Source organism: Phoenix dactylifera, chromosome 15, assembly GCF_009389715.1.
Source record: "Phoenix dactylifera cultivar Barhee BC4 chromosome 15, palm_55x_up_171113_PBpolish2nd_filt_p, whole genome shotgun sequence".
Taxonomy (NCBI): Eukaryota; Viridiplantae; Streptophyta; class Magnoliopsida; order Arecales; family Arecaceae; genus Phoenix; species Phoenix dactylifera.
The window spans coordinates 6,368,509-6,393,264 of NC_052406.1; the positions used below are offsets into that span (position 1 = coordinate 6,368,509).

Here is a 24,756-nt window from a genome sequence, read left to right on the forward strand (position 1 = left end):
TTATTACATGCTAGATGTAGAAAATAAAGTTTAGTGCAGTGGGTATCTTATTAGTAGTTATTCCTCGACCACTTATCCAAGAGAAGTAGGGGAAAACCACTCAGGATTATGGTAATGAGAATGGACACAGATGTCATCCAATCAAAAACAGATTTATTGAATATAGATCTTTAATTCATACATTACATTATAATTAGCCTATATATATATATATATATATATATATATATATATATATATACCTGATAATGAAAATGGACACAGATGTCATCCAATCAAAAACAGATTTATTGAATATAGATCTTTAATTCATACATTACATTATAATTAGCCTATATATATATATATATATATATATATATATATATATATATATATATATTCCAATTTCACAGGTCTAAGATGATACAGAGCGTACAAACATAGGCTAATTATAAAACTTTCCCATGCATAACCTGAAAAGTTAAATAAGCTTCCAAAATTTCATTCTAAAATTAAGTCCATGCATTACCCAAAAAAAAAGAGAGAGAAAATATACCCAGTTCCTGAACAATAATGGAGCCAACCAAATCCATATCTTTAAATTAAGCAATTATGGGGCGTAAGTAAAGTTCTTGACATATAGTTGCATAGTTCTCTCTCTTTTCTTGCACGGCACCAATTCCATTACCTACCAGTGGAAGATACTGCTCTCATTTGGAGTTGTGAGAGAGACATACTCAGAACCAGCTAGCATTTTTGTCTCTCTCAGAAAAACAGCTTAGCCCTCTCAGTCCTGAGACCCAAAGGACAAGGCCCCAAGGGTACCACAACTGGCACTCTTCCCTGCCATTTCGGTAGATCTCCTCGTGGCCATGACCCCACATACAATGACCCAAACCCTGCCACAGAAAATAACAATTCATACAAACAGCACCCTCTCAACGGGATCCACTGGAACAGTGGAGTGAAAGAAAGTGGCTATAGAACTCTATTCAAATTGCTTTGATTCAGTCCTCTCCCCTGTAGAGATTAAAAAAATTAAAGATTCAGATACCTCAGAAAGCACTTTTTCATCACTGAAATTGGTGTTTATCCGGTTTTGACACACCTCCATCCCCAAAAGATCAAGCTATAGTGCGCAAGTCAGTGCATTCTGAGCAAGAATATGAAGCACATGGCGAGTACTGATAACTTGGTTGTATTGATTCATCTCTGGATGACAAGCAAACTGTTTCAACAAATGACTCCCAGCCTGCCTCACCCTAGTATGTCAGGAATAACTTCTCATATACAAGTGATTTCACATTACTCACTGAACAAATACAAATAATTATCCACTAGAGGTATCCTTAGCAAGGAACAAAGAGGTCCAAGCACATTAATTTGCTTCAATTTGCTTCATGTAAGCACTCAAGTTTACACTCAAAGGCATCCCATTAAACATTTCAAAGCAAAGATACAATAGGATTTATAGTAGATCTTAGCGGTTCTAAAAAGCACCAGCTGGATAGCAGCAGCAGCAGCAGGAGGAGGAAAAGGAGGAGGAGGCAGTCCTTTAAAAGCAAGCAAAGGATACTCATGGAGATGGAGGCCAATCAAATCCAGCAAAGGCAAAATTTAGTCCACCACCATAGAACCTAACTACCAACCCTGCCAGATCTTGCTCATCATCCCAAAAGTTATCGTGATCGCTCTCCCCTTCGTAGACATCAACCCCGTCCTCCATGAAATCCCACGAGTACACGGAGGAATCCGAGTAATCTGAGCACTCATCATCCCAGAAGGTCCTCTCGTAGCAGTCCACAATATGAGGTCCCAACACCTTCAAACTAGAATGCCTCTCCTTCAGGAACTTGTCATCAAGCTTCACATCCCAACAGCCCCTCACATCGAGGTACTCGAGATCCCTGCACTGCGAGAGGATCTCGAGGACCCCGCGGGTTGTAAGGAGGTGGTAGGCCATCTCGAGATGGCGAAGCTTAGGCATGGTACAAGCTATGGCATGGGCCTCATCATCTTGGCAGGCCTTGTCCGCCGCCTCCAGTGGGTGCATCCTCCTGCGGAGGCCCACAAGGGCCTTGCAGTGCTTGCCAAATGCCTCAAGGGTACAAGCACCAATCTTTTTACAGTAGCTCACATCCAAGAAAGTGACGTTCGACAGTCTTGGTGCAACATGTTCAACAATGGAGTCACTTATTTCACTCCTTGGCAGCTCTAAGGTCTGAAGGGAACCAGCACTTGCAAAACCAAAAAGAAATAGAAAGTGATGAAAGATATTCATAACAAATGACCATCAAAACAATTCTCAGTATCAGGCCTTCGCAAGATGTTGACCTAATCCCTTATTTAAATTTTAAAGCTGGTTTAAAGTGTGGCTCTCTTCAGCATTAAGCTATGATGCAAACCATGAATTGCAGAGCATATCAGAGGAATTAGATGCAAAACCTATATGCATCGTTGAAAGCTACAACTTTGACTGAAAAGCGCCAAGAGATGATCCCAAATATTTGCTCTTCCCATAGAGGTTGTTCCCATGATCATGAATTGAGCTTCCTATAACTATGAAAGGGGGATCTGATGACAGCCTAGTGCTCCAAGCGATCAGAATAGAAGACACTTGGACAACTGAAATAGATAGATCGGACAAAAAAGCGATGCTAAAACAACAAATACATTTGATGAAAGGGATATAGCCTATTTACATCTTAAAAAGTCATCCACATTCTCAATTTTGAACTATTTAGGGAACCTGTCCATGCAGATCTTTTTATTAAGAACCACAGCTGTATCTCATATTCCTGTAAATGTTTATTTCATTAACCTTACCATGAAATGTGAAATCCAAAAGCACCAAAAAAAAAAAAAAAATTTATACTCAACTGCTGTGAACCTAGGGACAGATTTGTCTAACATCTCCACAATGTGAACCTGGAACTATCTCCTACTAACTTTTCTGAGTTGCTAGCCAAATCAGAAAAATATGAGAGCCTACAAACAAAAAGAAAAATTCTGCCAAAGTTAAGATTAGCACTGATACATCATTAGAGAGCCAGCAATCTAGAGCAACAAGAAAAGATAAAATTTTGATAAGATGGGGTTGCTTGACTTGCCATAATGTGATCCTTGAGGTTAAGTAATTCAGATGATTTGTTCAGCCACTAACGTCAAGTTGTAGAAACAAGAGAACAGGATAATTTTTACTCAGAGGAGTTCTACTTACTGGTCTGCAATGAAGGAAAAGAGGGAATCACTGGGGAGTCCAGAGACACTGAGCCGGCGGAAGGAGTCACAGCTCCGGGCAATGAGCATCTGAAGCATTCGTTCCAAATGCTCCGGCTTGCAGCGCTGGCTCCATTCCAAGATGTCGATCTCTTGCCAGCAGTAAGGCCCGGAGGCCGCCCGGTGCCAAGCCTTGCAGACCCTGGGGACCACGGTGAGGATCTCCTGAAGCGAAAGGTTTCGAAAGATCAAGCCCAGAGCATCAGGAATCAGCTCGTCCCATCCCCTGAATTCACTGCACTCCCCCATGTTTTTCACAGAGGACGAGAAGCACCACCCTGCAGACCTGCCCAACGACCGAGATCGATAAGAGAAATAGAGTCAAGATCTAGAATAAAGAAATGATTCAAAATGCAGCTAATTCCGATTCCAATCTACCGGACTAAGACGATATTAGAATCCAGAGAGCCAAAGAAGAGAAATGAGTCAAAGAGATTTCAAGAAGACGGAGAAAAACGGGGGAAATGGTAACCTCTCTTCGTTCAATGGATCGCCACCCAGATCAACAAGAAGAGCCGAAGAAATCGAAACCAAGAAGCAAGAATTGATGACAGGCAAGATCTAGGAGGCAAATTGGTTCCATTTGAATTAGAAATAAGAAAAGAATTCATCTTCGGTGAGAAAGTCATGAACAATCTCCCAAAACTGGCTCTTTTAAGCTCCCATCGTTTTGGCAAATAAAAAAGATTGAAAAGAAAAGAATTATCATGCAGAAAAAAAAGAAGCAAGAAATCAAGCATAAATAGGATAAAATGGATGGGAGGAAAAAAAGAAATCTTTGAGTGCTCGATAGTAGGCTACTCATAAGAGAAAGGGGCGAAGAGATCGAAACCCAGACGCCGAAACGGGCAAAGAAAAAGTGGTGCTCGAATTACGGAAGAAGGGCCAAAAAAAAAAAAAATGCATTTTTTTCCGTCAAACTGCCACCGATTCAGCGGAAGAAAAGTAAAAAAAGGAGACAAAAAGCGAAATATCAAGAAATCAAAGACCCACAGGGGAGCATTACTTCCAGCACAAGAGAAGAAGCCTCCCTTAAATCCTACTCACCAAAAAGCATCAATTCTGTCCAGAGAAAGTGCGGAAAACACTGTCAAATCCTCTTTGGGCCACTGCCCATGACCCAAACGACAAAGAAATCGGAAAAAAAAGGGCAAATGAGAAAAAGAAGTGCTCTTTAGCCCCTTTTTTTTGTTCTATTTAACGGACAAAAGAAACCATATATGAAGAGATACCCAACAAGAGAAATACAAGAGCTCCAACTCGGCCCCTTCGTTTGATCTGCAACAAACAGTAAAGGGAGGGGAGGCGAGGGGGAGAGAGAAAGAGAGAGGAAGGAGGAGGAGGAGGAGAAACCAGACTTATATAAGAAAACGAGAGAAAATGCTTGTTTTTTTCTCTTTTATTTTGATGAGATTGTGTGGGAGCAGTTGCTCGTGGGCGCGAATCTTGTAGCGGCTTTACTAAATAATATAATAATAAAGACGGGAGGGGAAAAAACTACTTGCATGCAAACAAATTGTTAATATTATGCTGCTGTTGCTGTTCCTTTTTTTTTTCCAAAGTAAAATTGCTGAAATATTGAAGCATTTCTCACATCAGAAAAAAATAAATATAGATATTAGTTTAAAAAATGAGAAATGAAGCTTTCTTGTTGGACCATCTGATTATTTGGTATACTGTCCATTGGCTGTTATATCCATAAGATCCGGTGGGGTTTTCGAATCAGGTCAATTTTTGCCCCTCCTAAGCTTAGTTACCAGAATTTGACATAGTTCATGGCCATGCTAAGGATTCTAGTTTGCGAAAATAGAATGAAAAAAATGTGGTTAATAAAAAAAAAATATTTAGTTGATATTTTTAAAAAAATTGAAAAAGTAGTATTTTTTGGGAAATAAGATTTCATGTTTTATTAGAAAAAAAAATCTATGAAAGACATGAAAGAACTACTTTGTTACTAATTAGGAATTAAATTTTTTTTTCCAAAACTATCCTTAAATCATCAAAATCTATAGATAAAGTTTTTAATAGATATTTCACACAAGTTTTCCAAAAAAATAGATGCCCAACCAAATATAAGCCATTCTAAAATACATCATTTTTTCGTGATCAACCAAACATGCCACAACTATTTTCTCAGGCATATATTCTCGGAAATCAGCTTCTTAAAAAAAAATATTTCAGTGAACAAAAATTCTTTTCACGAATCAAACGAGCCTTAATTTGGTTGGTATGCTATCTGCCTTCGAGAATTTAGTTAAAAAATATTGAAGAAAAAAAAATCAAATTGTTCATTCTTAAGAGGAGGTATTTAACCTTAAATAAGTCATCTGGAAGCTTTGGTTGGTTAAGAGAGAAGATATATATATATGGCTGTAAGTTTTATAGGGAGGGATGAGTATAGACCACCTTCACATTCAATTCAATTCATTCAATTGAATGCTCTATATTGGATGGCATATCTAGTTTGATCAAGTACTCAAGAAAATATGTTAATTTGTAAAACCTTTATATATATTTTTAAGCAAGGAGGTGAACTTGGATTTCAGAGTGGAAGATCCCAAATTTAATTCATAATAAGATGTTTGGACTAAAGCTAATCCAATCCATTATGATTTAAATTGGATCAAGTCTGACTTACAAATTATTTTATTAACCCATCGAGATTTTAAGGTCCAAAGAATAACCAAGAAATGACCCATTAAAAAATATAAATTAATTATCTAATCATATCTTAAACATGTAAATAGAGGCTTGTTTCAATCATCACATTCCTCTACTTAACAATCAGTAATAAAAAATATACTAAAAAATAAATAAACAAAAAATAAAAATGTCAAAACGCATTTTGCACGAGCTTGATTAAGAAGCACATATAAATTATTATCGACAACATAAATTGATGAACTATATAAAAGGTTATTAACAAAAACAAATTATTTTTAAAATTTTAATAACAACCATGAAGCAATGTATTAGTTTCCGGTCGGTTCAAGTTCGGATCACATCACTTAGCAATTCAAAACCTAATCCATATCTGAAAAGTTTTTTCTTTAATCAAAATCTAACTCAAATGATGTCGGTTTACATTGGACTAGATAAATTACAGGCGCATTAATCCCACTTGCAGCCCTACCCAGGCCACTTAAAGGGTGTGGGGTTGAGCCCTTTCAATAATGGGCATACCATGTATCTTTAAATAGATATCTGTAAAAATCTTCAGTATGATATACTGACCGTAATAACAATGTTCTTTAAATGAGCTGAAATTCTTAAATTATTGTGAATGCCTTTTCCCTAGCCAGGTGATTAATTGAAATGTCCTCACATAATAAAATAAATCGAGAACCTTTTTAGTATTGCATGGATTTCCCATCTCATGCACAAATTACTTATGACTTGTTGAGATACTTTCATGGATTCCGAATTATTGATCCTATCTTCTCATTTTTTTCTCATTTCTCTCTTTCTTTGATTGGTTGACTTTGTATTTCCTGATGATGGTATTTGTTGCAATCTGTTTTTGTGATTCCAATTTTCATTTTAAGCAGAATATAAAAATATTATAACAATCTTTTTTTTTGTTTTTCTAATTTTAAGGTAGTTAGTATTTTCAAATGTATAAGTTCATTTTTTAAGAATGTAGGCTTGTTGGAGGGCAGGAGATCTTCTCTGAGGATGGTGGTGGACAAAGCAGTGCTTCAGGCCGGGGAGGTCACCTCATGTGCTGCTATGTTCTCTCTTGAGATGGCTAAAGATACTTGGGGTACTCATTCCGCTGTTACAAGGCCCAGATTCGCCCTTGTTTCTTGGGTACCTCCACCCCCTGGTCATCTCAAGGTGAACTTTGACGGCAGCGTGGCGGTGGTCGAAAGGTCCAGAGGTGTCGGATTTGTGATAAGAGACCACTGCGGTAGACTAGTTGTGGCAGGGGATCGCCGCACGCTAGAACTCACGGTGGTCGGAGCTGAGCTTCGGGCGGCCTGGAAAGGTATATCATAAGCGAGACGGGTGCTCGATGCCGAGCAGATGTACATCGAGGGGGACTCCTCTATAGTGATTGACTAGATATGGGGTGTGGACAGGTATGGAGATGATCATCCACTTATTCGTGAGACTCGCAGGCTGGTTATGGAGCTGGAAGAGTACCAGGCAGTACATGTATTTCGGGAGACACACATCGCCCCCATTATACTTTTTACTTTCTTCTGACTTGGCAGGATGTACTCACGTTAGAGCTATATGAATTGTCATTTTTACCCAAAAAAAAAAGTTTTCTCTTTAGCCAAATTGTTCTTTTTTTCAGTTGTTCAACATTTTCAATTATATTAATTTGTCCATCGAGAAGATTTTATTAGATAACATTTAATATTTTCCTTTTAGGGTTCGTTTGGTTGGGGTATATTGGATTACAAGATAATCTAATGATTCTTAAAAATCATTTATCTAAAAAAATAATCGCAGAAAATTTTTTTTACCATATTTGGTTGGTAAAAAAATTACTTTGAAAAATAGCATCAAAAAAAGATTAATATGTTTTGTTAGCGGTAATCTTATACAGAAATATTTTCAGATTTATGGCCCACTTACATACACGCGGTCAATATTGACTATTTCGAATATTGGAATACATTTACATGAGTTATGCACATAGTTACATAAATAATATTTAATTTAAATATTTTTAAATTAATTATACATATATTAGAAAATATATTTCTTATTGTAAATAAAATTTAGTATGTTTAAGTATATAAATAAATATATTAATTATGAATAAATCCTATGTGAGATTTATTTATAATTAATATATTTTTACTAATTATTTATTGATAATTAATATTCATTAATAAATTTTTTAATATAATTAATATTAATTATATAATATAATTAAATATTGGTATAATAAATGAGGATATGTTCATCAAAAAATAATATTTTCAAATTATCATTGCTCAGAAAGCCAGTATGGAAAAATAGATACCACCCTCATGATGGGATTTATTTTACTTCATCTCTCAGAAAATTAGCTGGAATCCACCATTTATTTTACTATCTCGATTATTTTTTTATCTTTTCAAATATAATAATTTGATATAAAATCTATTTTTTCATACTAGATTACCTCCCCCAAACAGGTCTAGGAAAGTGTAAAACATTTCATCTTCACCAAATGAGTGGTTGTTATGAATTTTGTCATCGGTAGAGCTGCATGCCAAATAGCTGGCCACCAAAGAATGATTCAAGTGATTTTCTTAAGTGTATTCGTACACGTATTGTATGAAGAACTCGTTAAAGAAAGAAAGAAAAAAAAAAGAGTGATTCAAATGCACATCAATGATTCAGATGGAGAAGGATTACCCTTTTAAGCTGCAGCATGCAGTGGCTCATCTTCATTTCTTGAGGAGATGCATAAAATCTATAACCTCTGAAACTGTTACACAGACATGGAATAATAAACCTCAACGAAGTTTAGCCTTTGGAGATCTCATTATTAAGATGGGCAGTTAGCAGTTGGCAATAATAAAGAATACATTATGGTCATATTAGAAGACGATAGCAGTTTGCGCTGGACCAACCCGATGAAAACCACGAAACGTTGGAACCATTCCCAAACAATGGAGAACAGTCATCCAAGTAAGTTCAGCTTTGTCAATGTCGGAGATGAATACGGAAGGACCTTTTCTTCGGCCAACTGCGAGATATGATTCATGTTAGGTGCCTGCGTCCCTACGTGCATAAATTCTAGTGCACACCTTTAGTTCCTAAAAAGTAAAATCAGAGGGATAATAGCATCCAACGCTGATTGAAGTCTAGCTAACAGCTTGAAGAAAAAGATGGCTTCAGGCTGCCGCTGAGGGCATCATTCGCAAAAACCCAAGCATTTAAGCTACTGAAACACTGCCACGGAAAAAGAAAAAAGAAGAAAAAAAAAAAGTGACTGAAACACAGCAATCAAGGAGCCAAAAGCAGAGTAGTGATCCCCTCAGGCTGATGGTGCTGCCTTGCGTCGCCGTTGAGATGAATGTGAAAGTGTCACCCAGTACACGTTACTCATTGAATGGGGCCCCGCTGCTCTTATTTATCATCTTTTCACCTTCCCAGCGTTGGCAGGTGAGATGAATGGGATGCTTGCGATACCCGAAGGGAGAATAAATGTGCTGCCCTGCCTGCCAAGCAACACGCCACATTGTAAGGTCATCTCGTCAGGAGTGCTGCCGCTTCGCTTACAATCCCCGTACACAGGAGTGCCAATTTATATGTAACTCTTTTAACGGATTAGAAATAAGTTACGGTAAAACTCATCCGCAATCCGTTCCAAATATATATATATAATTATTCACAATTCTCCTCCTCATATAACTATTTAGGGCTCGTTTGGTCCAAAAAAAAAAAAAAAAAAAAGTATGATCAACATGCCTCTTCTTTGGTTAGAGTTTTCTAAAGAGAGAGATGAGAAAGTAGTATTCCCATAGAAATATGATTTCCACATTTCATGAGAAAGTCTTTCTCATTAAAAACATAGGAAAATTACTTTCCCATGAGATGGAAATCACTCCTTTACTTTTTTCCAAAAAGGTCTTTCAGTATTAAAGAAACATTAAATACCTAATTCTTATTAAAGATAAAATAGGAATTACACATAACTTTTCAAGAAAGTGGATGGTCAACCAAATATAAGTACGATAAAAATATGTCACTTTTTCATGTTTAACCAAACATGCCAAAAGTACATTTCCAGTCATTCTCTTACTAGAAATCTTCTTTTCAGGAATCATGTTTCTATAAGAAAAAATACTTCCTGCAAACCAAACAAACCCCTGCATATCCCCTTCTCAATGTTAATATATATATATATATACACATATATATATATATAATAATAATTAATTTTTATAATTTTATCTCATCCAAGTTGATCATAAGCTAAACTTGAATGCAAAAAATATCAAATTTTAAATAGAACCAACTCGAAATCCTATTAAAAACGAAACCCGTTAACAGCTCTACCCCCTCCTACCCAACCCATCCCAAAGCAAGTACAGAAGATAATGAACCCTCGGACCCATATCCGAACATCTGCCATCCCTACCTATATGAAACACAATAAAGATCTAATTTCAAAAGCTTCAATAGAGACAAAGATCACCAAAACATTCCAAGTTCAGATTCATTTGAATGGCTTCAGTAATCAACTCACAAACGTCTCAGATGCGTGATGGTTATATCATTCCAGGCCCACCAAGGTACTGGCATATTTCTTGGAATACATATACATATATGTCCGATTAAGTCCATTCATCACTTTCTGAAAAAAGACAAGACATGTTTTTGTGTTGTCGTTCATCACATGCAGAGCCTAATTTTGTTTGTCGCGCATCATCGTATACTTTGCGCAATGCCATCGGTGCTTTTTGCACAAACCATCGGAACCATGGACGAAGAGGGCCAAAAAACTGCATTTAGTTTGCTAATAGTTGGTACTCATACATGCAGCAGTGTATATCAATGTTCCCATCTCAATCGAACATTACCAGAGAATAAGTTTGTATCCAAATAAAGCAGTAAAGGATATAAAGAAAAGACCAAAGCTTCAGTAACCAAGATTCTTTCATCTGTTATGAGAGGAGAGGTGCAGGCATGCATGCATCCATTGCACATGTAACCCATTTTAAAGGAGGAAAGGGGAGGGAGGGGGGGAGACGCGAATTCAAAAGGATAGTATTCATGCCCAATTCTGATGCTTCACAGCCACCCAGTCACATGAAAGCATGGTACTACTATACAAATCAATTTTGTTGTACGTCCAGGAAACACCTGGAAAACCTGGAGAGCGTTCAGAACCTGCCTTCACATAACATCACAAATGAAGATGACCTCACTCCCTGTAATGCAGGCACAGAAATATAATGTATTAGGGGGAAGTTAATAATATAAAGCTACACAACAAATCAAATTTATACGCAATACAGGAGGTACAACACAGGTAGACAGGTCCCAAAGAAACCACAAAAAAAAAAGCATTTGGCTGTTCCCGTGCATCCATAAGGCCTCCGTCATCAATAAATCAATATCTCATACCGCCAAAAACAAAATCCAAGACTTCTACAAGCATGCATGCACGCATCCATAGATACGTGCGCGCGCGCAGCACATAAAAGTTGGCTATACATTTTAATGTTAAGTCCTTGAAAAGGAGTTATCAATTCAAAATCAATGATGGATTATTCAATTCAAAATCTAAACTGTTGAACACTAGTCATAGTACAAGCATACCAACAAAACAAATTTTAAATATTTTGATGGTCCATAACCAAATTATCATGTGGATGTCAAACTAAGAAAATTCTCAAAATACACACTGGTTATGAAATTAAGCTTTCTGTGATCATGCTTTACAAAAAAATTGCATAAAAGGCTGTTATTTAAAGCACTAGAAGAGATGTTGGCATAATTTATTGGAGGATTGACATCAAGTGACAGACAACCATCAACATGCATGCAAACTTTATACAGAGCACCTTCTCAATCTAGCATTAAACCGGCATACCTCATGGAGAAAGCATTGGTCCTCAGGGGCCATATCATCTTTCTCTCCCTCTCTTGTGTCTTACAAAGGAATTGATGATCACCCCCCAAATCATTCCAATCTCTCTTCCCTAGAAAGAAAAAAGAAAGAGAAGCGCCATCTAGTTCTGAGAAGGGCATCGAATCTCTACTTCCCTTTATGCTCACCAAGTTATACAATTATCCAAGAACAAAAAAAGAAAAGGAAAGGTATCACCATATTCCAATGGAGAGGTTATCCTAGTTCTGATTTAGGTCAAAATCTATAAAGACCAAAGGGGCCACACAAACAAAAGAGCGCTTACAAGATTCCCACTTCAAGAAATTAGAACACAAACACCTCTGGATTCTTCCAACGGAAATCTATCCTGTCTATTTCTCCTCCTGCATTTGACAGGGGACATCATGTGAATCTAACAATTCTAGATTCACCTAGATGCATCTTTACGACAGCTTCCATCACTCCTCAAGTGACCACCATCATCACTGCCTTCTTTTGCTACTCTCCTCCCTCATCTCTTCTCCCATGTTTTTCGATACCAATCAGTGACATAGGTCATTGTCATGCAGATGGCAGCATTAGCAGGGTGGGAGGTAAGGGAAAGTAGGATAAAGTTAATGCAGAGAGAAGAAAAAAGCGGAGAGAAACCTTTTGAATCAGCGACCATTGAATTTAGAGGCCATGCAGTATACCCACCTTACACATTATTTTTTTCCACCAACATGCATGTAGATCTAACATTCCTCTTAGAAGTAACTTGCTTTTTCTCATTCTTTTTAGCTTTGCACTCAATGGTAGGCATTAGTTTTTAGATATTATTCATTTACTTTGTTTCAATTAACAATTCAATTTTGATTGAATAAAAGAAATCATTATTGTTTCATGTAATTGTTTGAAATTGTTCATGCTATGACATAACTTGCACATCTTTAAGAATCCTGATTAATTGATATTCTTTCTTTTGAAAACATTTTGAAGACCTATATTGAAGAACCCTATGATTTTAATTTTTCAGCTAACACTCTCAATAATTTAACCATTCTTGAGGGAATTGGAATGCAAAAGAAAAGGAGATTCAAGGAGAGTAGAAGTAATTGCTCCACGGTCTACAAAAAATTGATGACAACGATCCTGATTGGCTCTGGTGTTAAAGGATACTCAAGTTTTCAACTCATAGACTACACTATCAAAATTCTTACAAATGACGATATGAACACTTAGAAATACTGATGATACGTAAAACTCCATAGTTGTTTAGAGTTTAATTTTGGAGTTTCCCTTTTTAGGTTTAAACCAAAACATTATAGAGCCATGACCTGGGATTAAGGATCCCATTTTCACGACATTATATATGATTTTGAGAAGCTCTACAAGATGCATCGTTAGAATATATTGGTTGCGACAAGGAGACTCATTTAAAACAAATTATATCAAACTAATGGTGTAGCGAGGGGCATGGGGGTATAAAGGTCATAATATTTATATTCTATGTCATATGATCGGTTCAAGAGCTAGGATTAGTTCAGTAAAAATCAATGGTGTTGTAACTTCTTCAAGTTCAGTAAAAAAATCCTGTTCTTTTGTCCTCTTTCCCTTGGCAAAGCTCAAAAATTCACCTTAAATAAGGATTTATTATACCCATTACAAACCCATCACACCACAATTTCTTTATGCAAAATCCAAATATAAATTCTGCATCTGATGTCATATCATATAAAATTGCAATGTGATCATCCATATCATTTCTTCGATGTGGCAATGCATGTCCAACAAGGCATGGCAAAAACAGTACGACAAGTGGCATCAATGTCATAAGTAGCCAGCACACCGTAATGATGCTCAATTGATCACATCAAAAAATGCATCATAAGATATTTATGATTCTAAGAGAAAGATATAGCAATTGAAGCTTTAGGCATTGATTAATTATCAATGAGCACAAAATCAAAAAAAAAAAACCTACCACGAACCTGTAGTGACTTAGGCCCTGTTGGGGGGAGCTTTTGGAGGGCCAAAAAGCACTTTCTGGCCCTCCAAAAGTACTTTTAGCTAAAAAATGGTGTTTGATAAATTTTCCAAAAAGCTGTTTCAGCTTTTGCGGGAAGCTGAAAACAGCTTTTGGAGGGAAGCTCCTTGGAGCTTTGCGAAAACGCTGTTTTCAGCTTTTTCGCAAAGCTGTATTTTTGACCAAAATACCCCCATTTAAAAAAAAAAATTTCTCCCAAAAACCTCTCTCACCGTCTCTTCCTCTCCCAACCAACCCCACTCCCTCTCCCCCGCCGCCGTACCCTCTTCCACTGCCCCGCGTCGCACCCCCTCCCTCTCCCCCGCCCCCATGGTGGGGAGGTGCCGAAGAAGAGGAAGACGAGTGGTCTTCCCCTTCCCGCGGCCGCCGCCGGCGATGATGCCCCTGTCACGGAAAGGCCCGGCGCCCTCCTCCTTCCCACGATGGGGAGGGGCCGAAGAACAGGAAGAAGAAGGGGGCGCCCTCCCCCTTCCTGCGGCCGCCGGCGGTCACAACCCGCCCCCCTCCCGCGTCCGCCACGGCCCGGCGCTGTCGGCCTCGCGGGAGGAGAGCATTTCCCAGGTGGCCAGCCGCGGCCGCCGAGACTGCCGCGGGCACTGCCAGCCACGGCCCGGCCCCGTCCCATGGCCGCCGGCGGCCCCGGCCCGGCCCCCTCCCGCGGCCGCGGCAGCCTGGCCCTCTTCCAGCGCCGCCGGCTGCGCAGGAGGAGAAGAAAGGAGAACGGGGGAGAGGAAGGAAGGAGAAGAAGAGAAGAAAAAAAGAAAAGAAAAGGAAAAAGAAAAAAAAGAAGAAAGGGAAAGGAAAAAAGAGAAGAAAAGATAATTTTAAAAATAAAAAATGAATAAATAAATAAATAAATATTTATATAAATGAATGAATGAATGAATAAATAAGATAATAAATAAATATATTTCAATATTATTAATTATTTACACTAATAATTATAATATTTTATACCTTTATTATTGTATTATACTATAAATATTATATTATATTACATTACATTATAATACATTATTATGTTATTTTAAATAATTTAATATTATGTTATATTATGAGAAATTAATTTATACTAATAATTATAATATTTTATACCTTTATTATTGTATTATACTATAAATATAATATATATTACATTATATCATAATACATTAATATGTTATGTTAAATAATTTAATATTATGTTATATTACCAAATATTAATTTACTCTAATAATTATATTACTATTATGCTATATTATAATAATATTATTTTATATTACAAAAATATTATATTATATTGTATATTTATGTATTAATATATGTTATGTTTTATTACGTTTTGTTGTATAATACTATGCAATGTCCTTTATAGTAATTTTGTCATACAAAAGTACTTTCTCAGTTTGTTTACCAAACACAAAACAAAGTACCACAGCACTTTACGAATGTAGTTACCAAACAGCAAACAGCTTTTTATAACAGCTCTACTTCAGACAGCTCTACTTCCAACAGCTCTACTGCCAACAGCTCCCCCAAACAGGGCCTTATTCATCAGTTAGAGGCATCATCATCATATTATTGTTTTCTTTACCATTTGGTCAAGGTCTAGGATTAGTTATATTAAAAATATATTTAAAATTTAACTTTTTCATTAATTGGATTGAAGTCATCATGGCTTATATACGTAGTGGTACAGCTATTTCCAAGACAAAAAATTGTTCATAAAATTATTGAAAATTTTGCTTCTTTTGTGTCCCATCCCCTTTGCCCCTTTTTATTTGCTTTCCTTGCACCAAGCTTGACAATTCAACACCAGGGATAAGAATCAATTCCCCAATATCCTGTGCAATAAGAATCCTCCAGACAACCACCTAACCTAAAAGAAATGAAAAGGATGCAAGATCTACACAATAATCATAAGCTATTAAAACATGCAATGCATCACCAACTCCACAGAAACTAAAACCAACTTTAAGAAAATGTTCTCTCTACAAATTTTGTATAAACTCCACATTCCATCCATTTAAATACAATGTTCTAAAACTTGGACAGGACAGGCTGGTTCGACTGGTTCGACCGGGAACCGGACAAGTCTCTGGTTCGATTTTTTAGTGGCTCGGAATTAGGAAAAATCCGGTAAGAACAGGCTAGTCCAGTTCAAGTTGGTCTCTCTTTTTTAAAGTGGTCAATTAGAGATTTAGGGTAGTTACGGATGGCCCCAACACTCGACTCGACTACTCGAGCCAGGCAGAGCCGAGGAAGAAAAGAAAATTTCTTCGGCTCTTCCAGTCTCCCCCCTCGCACTCTTGGATTCCCCCTCTTCAGCTCCTCTCTCTCTCTCTCTCTCTCTCTCTCTCTCTCTCTCTTTCAATTCTTTAGTTCTTCTCTATGCATGCTAAGCTCCCGATGATGAAGAGGCGGCCGGCAACGAAGGTGAAGAAAATACGGATTTCCACTTTCTAGAATCCAGATCGGGCACCATTCCTTAGATTTGTATAGATCTTCTCTTGCATGATTTGAGGTTTCCACTTTCCAAGTTTCCAGCATGTTAAATAGAAAAATGGCAGTTTCATGGCTTTTGGTAGGATTGGCCAGAACCTTCATTTAGTTCTAGTTTAGTTAAACTGAATCCATGTATTTAATCTTTGTTTGAGCAAACAACCATTTTATATATGCCTTAATGTAGTTTTGTGATTCAACTTGAATCACCAAACAAATTGTACGAAGAGATTTGAATAGTGCAACTCATATTGGATAATTACATCTGAGTTTTTTTTTTCTTTTTTTTTTTGGGGGGGGGGGGGCATAAGGAAGAGCAAATGCCAAAAAAAAAGAGACATTTACAGAACTTCTACAAGACAACCCGGTAAGTCCCTGCACATGAAAGTTAGATTACATCACACTGTTGAACCAAGCATCATGTATACTAGACATAATGAGCCTTGGTGATCATCAATGACTGCATCCCATCTGAAAGAGTATTATTCCCTGGGAAATCCAACACCCAAGGCATCAGCTTCCAACAGCAAGGCCAATTCAGAAGGAATAGGATCACCTGAAAATTTGAGCTATATGCCTTTACTTGAAAAGTGATAGTTTTGATGATCTGAAAATGTTAGATGTGTTCATTAGTTTGTGGGAAAATTTCAGCTATATGCTTTTTACCAGAAAAGTGATTACTTGCACCATCTTTTAATGATGTCACGCTTTTGAAATTCCCTACCTTGTAAGGTTAAATGGCAAATGTGGCTGAAGATATACATGATTTGTTCACACTTTTCTTACTTGTTGCTTCATGTTTATTGTTACATATTTTATGTAACAATACTGTTAAATGTTACTTGTATTTTGTAGGATTGAAGGAAGAGAGAACATGACCCATTCACTATGAATGCATAGATAAGGTGGACTTTTGAGTAGTTGAAGAAAAGCCCAAGCCGGAGCTTGATTATGAAGAACTAGAAGATATGCTTGATAAAGAACAAGAAAAAACAAATGAGGGAGAGAGTTCCAATACACCGAGAGGTTAGTGCATTGAGTATTTTATTTGATATTTTGGGATTAAATAAATAAAATTTTCGTGCAAGCATTATATTCATTTTTGGTTGCTTGTTGAAATGTGGAATGCGTAAATGAGCATGATTATGATGATGCAATTCCGATTCAAGGAGTTGATTTGTTATTTTTTGGTGGCGGTGGAAGTGGAAATGGTGGTGATGGCAACGATGATGATGATGACGACAATGATTGGCTAGCCCCATCCCCCGAATTTGAGAAGTGATTTGGTTCCGTCAGAAGATGTTGGCTTGATATTTGGATATTTTATACTTACATGACTTTGTAATTTTGGTTTGTAAAATGATGTTTTATTGTTGTACTTTGAAACCTTGGATAGTTTCTGATTGTACTTTTGAAGTTTGGATGGTTTATGTTGTGTTTGGAATCTATTAGACATGTTATGGACTTAATAGTAATGTACTTTAGAGTTTGGATGTGTTTGAAGTTTATATTTTGGAGTGACTTTATAATTTGGATTTTAAAGTGATGCCTTATGATTGTACTTGGAATGGTCTAACTTTTATAGATCATTTGATCCTTAGACGACTGCCTATTTTGTTAGGATTTTATAGTTGATTACTTGGAACAAATGCTGCATATCTATTATTATTATGAAGCTTTAAGGTATATATATAGTACATATTTGTAGTTGTTACCAACTTGATTTATATGGCTTGAGCTTTATTTGGTGTAAGTTTATTAAAAAATGAGGTAAAAAAATTACATATTTTTTGGATTATTTTTCTCTATTTTTCCGATTTTTTTCTTTATTTTTCTGATTTTTTTCTTTTTGTATTTGCACTATTTTTAAAATAAAAATATATCATGATGACATCACCGGTAGCCCGGCCGGTGAACCAGCTAGAGGACTGAGTTGTCTTCAAGTCCAGTTTTCAAAATATTGTTTAAACGCCATAACTAAACTTAAGTAAGATGAATTTTGCTCACTAAATTTGTTCTAGTTAAAGTTTTTTGGCTTTTATTTTATTTTTTAGAACTAGTTTTAGATTAAAGTAAAATATGGTAATTTAAGTTCTAATGCCACATTAACTTCGTTTTAGGTTGAGCTGGCCCCTAATTAAAAGAGAGAGGAACTGGCAAACTATTCCACCCTCCTAGGCAAGAGACAAACAGGCACCACATCCTACAAGGCATCCTTACAGCCACCTCTATTTCCCTCTCTCTCTCTTCTAAAACCTAAGTTCAGCCACTTGTAGAGAGGGCTCAGTAGATTTTCTTTCCATTATTTTTTGTTATTTTAAGACATCTTTGGCAACATATGGAGAAAGAAAATATTTACAAAAGATGTTCAATCTCAAAAATACTAAATCAGATCTGACAACAAGTCAATCCTAGACCCATTCAGATCAGCCACGATCTATGTTGGGCTGCATCAACATGTCCAAAATGTCCACATTATAAAATCATAAAATATCTAAATTTTCAGGATTGCACTGCTTTATGCCATCTCAAAGTTGACGTATAAATCTTGTACCTCTGGTTTGCATCTACAATACATTCTGTACATTTATTATCTGTCCCAAATTTTAAAAAAACCACTACTTGCAATTTCCCCAACTTAGTCTACGTGCCCTCCTATCATTTATCAAGTTGCTGAGTTACCTCTTAACTTGCATTGGCTTACCTTCAATACCTGAGTTATAGGTCACCATACTCAAATGATGGATTTTACTTAAACATTTGCATTTTGGGCCCCACCCACCTAGCCTGGTTTGCCCAACAGCCCTTGCTTCCTGAAATACACACAACCCAACTTTACACCACCCTTGCTTAATTACACAATAATATTTGATAATTTTAAGCACTTTTTTGGAAGTTTTGAGAAAATAGAAGAGATTGCCTCCCCCCCCCCCCCTCCTCTCTCTTCCCCAACCACCATCCACCCATTGCCTGTCTCCATCTGATCCCCCTCCCAGCCCCCTTTTTCTTTGCATCCGATCTCCTTTCTAGTCCCCCATACCTGTAAATACCTAGTCCCTGCCTTGCCACACCAAGATTGGTACAACCCCTACGTCACACCACCCTCACCACCATCATCTACAAACATTATCCACTACAACCCTCTTTACATCTCTCCCATATACGACCAGCAAAACTCCCCCTTCTCACCCTTCTCCCTCCCTACCTCCCCCTCCTTCTTTTTCTCTAGATGGGTTTTCTAGGGTTGATCTAGGTTTGCCTTGGCTAAACCTGGGCTTAGATAAGAAAGGTTGTCAAGCCTCATGCCAAAGGGTTGGGACCCAAAATTGAGTTTTGGTACAACTTGGCCAAGCTGATGCACAACTATAACTTCATTATGTGTTTAATATCTTAAACTATCTAGCATCCTTGATAGGAGCAGTCTTCCTCTTAACAAACAATTCATTATCACAGTCTCATTCTTGTTCCAGTTTTGCAAGTTGATTGCTTCTAATCATGTTACAAGTTCTCCCAATCTCCATAGTTGGTTACCTATGTTTAAGTAGCTTTCCTTGCACACCAAGCAAACACCAAGATACTTGCACAAGCATTTATTAATTTATCCTACACCATATATTAGACCCTACTTTGATGAATTTAATCTTCTTTGCCCGAATATTCAAACAACTTTACAACAAATCATTTCTTTTACATGAGAATCAACCTCACATTCCTCTTTTTTCTTTCCATTTGTTTTATTTTCTCAAGACCCTTATCACAATATTCGGCTAGCATTTCCTATATGAGTGGCTTTTATAATCAAACATCTCTCATCAACAATGATCGTATAAAAATTCTAGGATTGTCTAATTGTAACCTCCTTCTACCTCTTTTTAACATAGATGAAGGACTTTGCAAGTCAACCTCATGATGCACATTAATTTTGTCTGCAAAAGTATACTAGTTCCAACCTTTTCCCAACTTGTGATTTTGCGTTATCAATGTCATTATTTCATGATTAACTAATTCAAAGCCCCATGATCTATATTCCAATGTTATTGCTTGCTAGTTTTCTTTAGCACTCGTATGATTACAATCTTTTGTTGAGTAATTTATCCATATGGAATATTTGCTAATCAACAAACATCCTGTCAGTGGCATCATGTAAGCATAGCTTCATCTGACTAATTGCCTTCGGGCATCAAAAGCACTTTTGAACTCATCTATGGTCATGCACTCTTAAGCATCATCTCAAGTCTTCTTCAAACAAAGCATCATAACCACCTTTTCTGAAAGCCGCCCTCATGCTTTGTTTCTACATTTCCGAATGATCCTTTTTATGATAATTATGTTATCGTGGCAGAATATTTCTATGACAACCTTAAGTTGACTAAGGATTTCCAAAAAAGTGTCTAGCATTTGGTACATCAGCCATTCTTAGTAAGGTCCAACGTTCATTTGACACATCTAAGGAGCACTTTCTTGCCTTCTACATCTCCTTCTGCTCTGAATATTATGTTATTATTTTTTACAAACCAGAACAAAGATTATCTAGCCCACATCCTATTTTAACAACTTAGTTCTTTTTGCAAGCTCAAGAACTCATCATTGCTGGCAACTTATGCAAGATCATCCAAAACAAATCTTTACTCATTATGAGATCTTAACATGATTCTGAGCTCATAGACTGATGTAGGGGAACACAAAAACAATCAAAACAAATGCCATAATGAATATTAATGAGCCCAAATCTACGTTATATCATAATCACAAAGAATAACTAATTTTATCATGCGGGTAGAAGCAATTTCACATGTGAAAGAGCATAAAGTTTCCACAAAATCAAATGCCAAAGGAAAGATCGAAACGGTAGGAACACAAAAACAATCAAAACAAATGCCATAATGAATATTAATGAGCCCAAATCTACGTTATATCATAATCACAAAGAATAACCAATTTTATCATGCGGGTAGAAGCAATTTCACATGTGAAAGAACATAAAGTTTCCACTTAATCAAATGCCAAGGGAAAGATGGAAATGGTAGGAACACAAAAACAATCAAAATAAATGCCATAATGAATATTAATGAGCCCAAATCTACATTATATCATAATCGCAAAGAATAACTAATTTTATCATGCGCGTAGAAGCAATTTCACATGTGAAAGAAGATAAAGTTTCCACTCAATCAAATGCCAACGGAAAGATGGAAATGGTACCATTTGATGAGCGAACCAAAGAGAAAATGCTGCATGATGGGCACCTTCTCAAGCACCTCAGCCTTATACATCTTCAGCATTCCACTGTTCACCTTGCTCCATGTCGGGACCGCACTGATATCATCAAGCATTGGGGAGTGCTCAGCAAACACCCCCTTCTTCACCTTCTTGACAAAAGCCACACAGGCCAAGTACATATACTCGTGGGAGAAGTTATCAAGAATGTCCTGGTTGTGAATCGACTTGGGCTTCATATACTTGTGATCAATAAGCTGAGCTGAGCCAAAGATAAAGGGGAGAAAGTGGTAGTCGTCGAGGCCCCAGACACCGTGAGACCCAGCGGGCTCGAGACAGTAGGTGATCTGGAGCCTGCGCATGAGTTCGAGGTAGGCGACGAAGACCCGGGTGACGAGGGCCGGGTAGTCCTCCTCCCTGATGAGGCCGAGGCGGGCGAGGCAATAGAGGAAGGCGGCGAAGTTGGTCTCGTGGCCGGTGCCGTAGTCGATGCGGGAGGCGTTGCCGAAGGAGTCGAGGAGGTAGGGGAGAAGCTCGTCAGCGGCGGGGAGGAGCTCCTCGGAGGTAATAAGGGGGAGAACGAGGGCGGGGGCCTCGGCGGAGAGGCGGGCGTGCCAGGAGCGGTAGGCGGGGTTGCCGTAGCGGGCGGAGTGGGGGAGTGGGGGAATCTCATCGATCCAAGAGGTTAGGGCTTGGAGGAGGGAGAGGAGGGAGGTGACGGTTTGGGGGAGGGGGGGAACGGGGTCGGAGATCTTGCGGCCGCGGACAGAGTGGGAGAGGGCGGCGACGAAGCCAAGGAAGTGGCGGCCGGCGGCAGAGGAGTGGAAGCGGCGGATGTCGTCGGGAGAGGAGATGCGCTTGGTGGGGGTTTCGAAGTGATAGGGAGGGGTAGTGGGGGGGACGGGGAGGGGCTGGGGGACGGGGGCGAGGATGATGGCGTTGGTCTGGGTGGGGGCGTTGATCGCCGGCGCGCGGATAGGGCGGTATGCCGGCAGGTTATAGGCGTCGGTCCAGGGCGGCGGAGAGGAGATGGAGGCGGTGGGGCCGCCACAGGCGGAGCACACCGACGACGGCGGCGGGCTCGCCTCGGCCGCGGTGGCGGAGGTGGAGCAGACGGCGGCGCATGAAGAGTCGGCGGAGGCGGCGGAGGAGGGGGAGGAGGGCTCGGCGTCGGTCATTTTTTATGGGAGGCGATGCGGGGTTCGGAGGGAGAGGATGAAGAGGAATCGAGGCGGCGGGAGGGGGGAAGGGAGAAGAATCGGGGCGAAGAAGAAACGAGAGAGGGCGAGAGAGAGAGAGAGAGGAGGCGGGATGGGTGCGGGCGGAGGGAGAGGAAGAACCGGTTTCTTGCAACACTGATCAGGACCGTTGATCGTTGACCATGAGCCCAATGTAGGCGGTGGCCAACCCAGGATTTTACGTGGGCTCCCAAGTCAAGTACGAATGGGCCTTCGCACTTTACAAAACACCTCATCCCCAAATACTAAGAGATGCTTGTAATTTGTTATCATAGTTGCTGGGCTGGCCCATATTTTGCTTTTTACTTGTCTCAAAGTATCGTTTTGCACTTTGACATCTTAAAGTCTAGTCTTGTTTTTGCAATTCAGTCAAATTTACGAATTGGCATGTAAGTTGCACTCAAACATCTCAAAAAGGCAAAAAAGAATGTCTTGATTTGGTGATCTTATTATGTATCCCAATTTTTTTTATTTAATGCATAATGTTTAGCTGTAAGTAATCATCTTGTGCATAACATATTTAACATCTTTCTAAATACTTTTCTCTCTAAATTAGCATTTCATATGTAACATAGGTCAAACAAATAGTCGTAATTGACATAGACATGTTCTGAGGAATTCTCTGCATAGGATTTTATTATACATGCATTCCATGCCCATATTCTTCCTATATACCATCTCATAACTTTTTTTTTCCTCCCTTCTTGCCTCAGTGTTTCAATTATGAAAACCTTAATATATAACAAAGTAGATTATTCTCAAAAATTATGTACCAAATTAAGTATATGGAATGCAAATTGGCCAATCCTTCGATATATTGAACTAGACTGCACCGTACAAGCAAAGCTTCCAGCTTGAACTTGGGATTACCAGTGAGACAGGCACTTTTTTGACAGACTAATTCTAGGTTTAGTTGCACTCTTAAAGATCCTTGCGGATTTTCTCTATTCTTTAGAGGTACACAAACTGACCCAACCTAAATTTTGTTTGGAATAAAATCTATGGAGTCAATGCGGACTGGCTCAAATTGCATCTTTTGTTTGTCAGGTTAGGCCTAGATTGGACATTAACCCACCTCTTATATCCTGCTAGCTTCTAGCCATTTAACTTAATAAAGCAAGTGGAGTGTCCATAACTCCTCCCTTCTCTCAAAAAACTTGATCCACCAAAGTTGCATCCTTACTCATTTAAAGGCTACAATACAATATCATTTCTACTCCTAAGTTCTTCTCTCGTACCTTTTAAAATTTATTTATTGCTGGAATGTTTTGATTAGACTCATGGCTCTTGCCTAGACTAATCTCCACTCTTTGCTAGCCCAAGTTTGATTTTGGGCAACTCCAAGCCAAATTGAGACCATTAAATGTATCTTGCACGAAAGTTCCTTCATGCAAATCCACCTTTAGATCATTCACTAGTTGGTTTAAGATATATGTAGGTGGATGAATGACAAAATTCAAAATGTTTTGAGATCTGCATTGTGGGTGATCCAACAGTATATTCACACGTAAGAATACAAATCCCTCTTTCATGCGAAAGATGCAAGCTTGATTTAATTCTAAACAAGTCTAGCCTAATCCAACCTCTTCCTCATATAGTATATTATTTAAAGCTTTCTAAATGGATCCCAAGAATTGCCCTCTATTCTCGTGACATAAACTTACTGTGGTGGGGACATCCATTTGAAACTCTTCAAGCTGTCTACATAGTGGATTCCCACGGTACTACAGCTTTTAGAATACGGTGGTTGGCAGGAGGGAGTCTAGGAGACTAGATGCTTCTTCTCCGGAGAGAAAATTAATGAACACAAGGTGAAGAAATTATGAAGCATTAGGATTAGCCTTATTTAGGTTTCCTTGTTGATTCATAGTTACCCTAGGTATTGATACATCCAGGATGCCATGTTATCAAACCACCTTTCCGCTACTATTTTTTGTTTTCAAATGTATCGGCTGGCCGGCTTCTCA

At 38.2% G+C, this 24,756-nt stretch overlaps 2 protein-coding genes across 5 annotated transcripts; both read right to left on the reverse strand.

Moving 5' to 3' along the window:
• Positions 1-1,223: 1,223 nt before the first annotated feature.
• LOC103707947 (F-box protein FBW2-like) lies at positions 1,224-4,628 on the reverse strand. Of its 4 annotated transcripts, none has more exons than XM_008792676.4 (3): positions 4,494-4,628; positions 3,203-3,547; positions 1,224-2,219 (listed from the first exon to the last, which is right to left on the reverse strand). In XM_008792676.4, exons 2-3 carry the CDS (start codon positions 3,508-3,510, stop codon positions 1,559-1,561), a joined length of 969 nt encoding a protein of 322 aa, XP_008790898.2. In that variant the 5' UTR covers positions 3,511-3,547; positions 4,494-4,628; the 3' UTR covers positions 1,224-1,558. The 4 variants fall into 4 exon arrangements, with proteins under 4 accessions (XP_008790898.2, XP_008790900.2, XP_008790897.2 ...); XM_008792678.4 differs by having other exon boundaries at positions 1,252-2,219; positions 4,499-4,617; XM_008792675.4 differs by having other exon boundaries at positions 1,252-2,219; positions 4,309-4,608.
• A 6,072-nt stretch (positions 4,629-10,700) lies between these two features.
• Positions 10,701-23,146, reverse strand: LOC103698538 (serine/threonine-protein phosphatase 2A activator). Its single transcript, XM_039134236.1, has 2 exons — positions 21,537-23,146; positions 10,701-11,144 (listed from the first exon to the last, which is right to left on the reverse strand). Exons 1-2 carry the CDS (start codon positions 22,727-22,729, stop codon positions 11,138-11,140), a joined length of 1,200 nt encoding a protein of 399 aa, XP_038990164.1. The 5' UTR covers positions 22,730-23,146; the 3' UTR covers positions 10,701-11,137.
• Positions 23,147-24,756: the final 1,610 nt, after the last annotated feature.

Excerpts from the sequence above, each read along its gene's own strand:
- LOC103707947 (XM_008792676.4), bottom strand. The coding sequence starts at position 3,510 with ATGGGGGAGTGCAGTGAATTCAGGGGATGGGACGAGCTGATTCCTGAT. Across the intron at positions 2,220-3,202 it reads TTTTCCTTCATTGCAGACCA|TGCTGGTTCCCTTCAGACCT; the intron begins GTAAGTAGAACT and ends TGGTTTTGCAAG.
- LOC103698538 (XM_039134236.1), bottom strand. The coding sequence starts at position 22,729 with ATGACCGACGCCGAGCCCTCCTCCCCCTCCTCCGCCGCCTCCGCCGAC.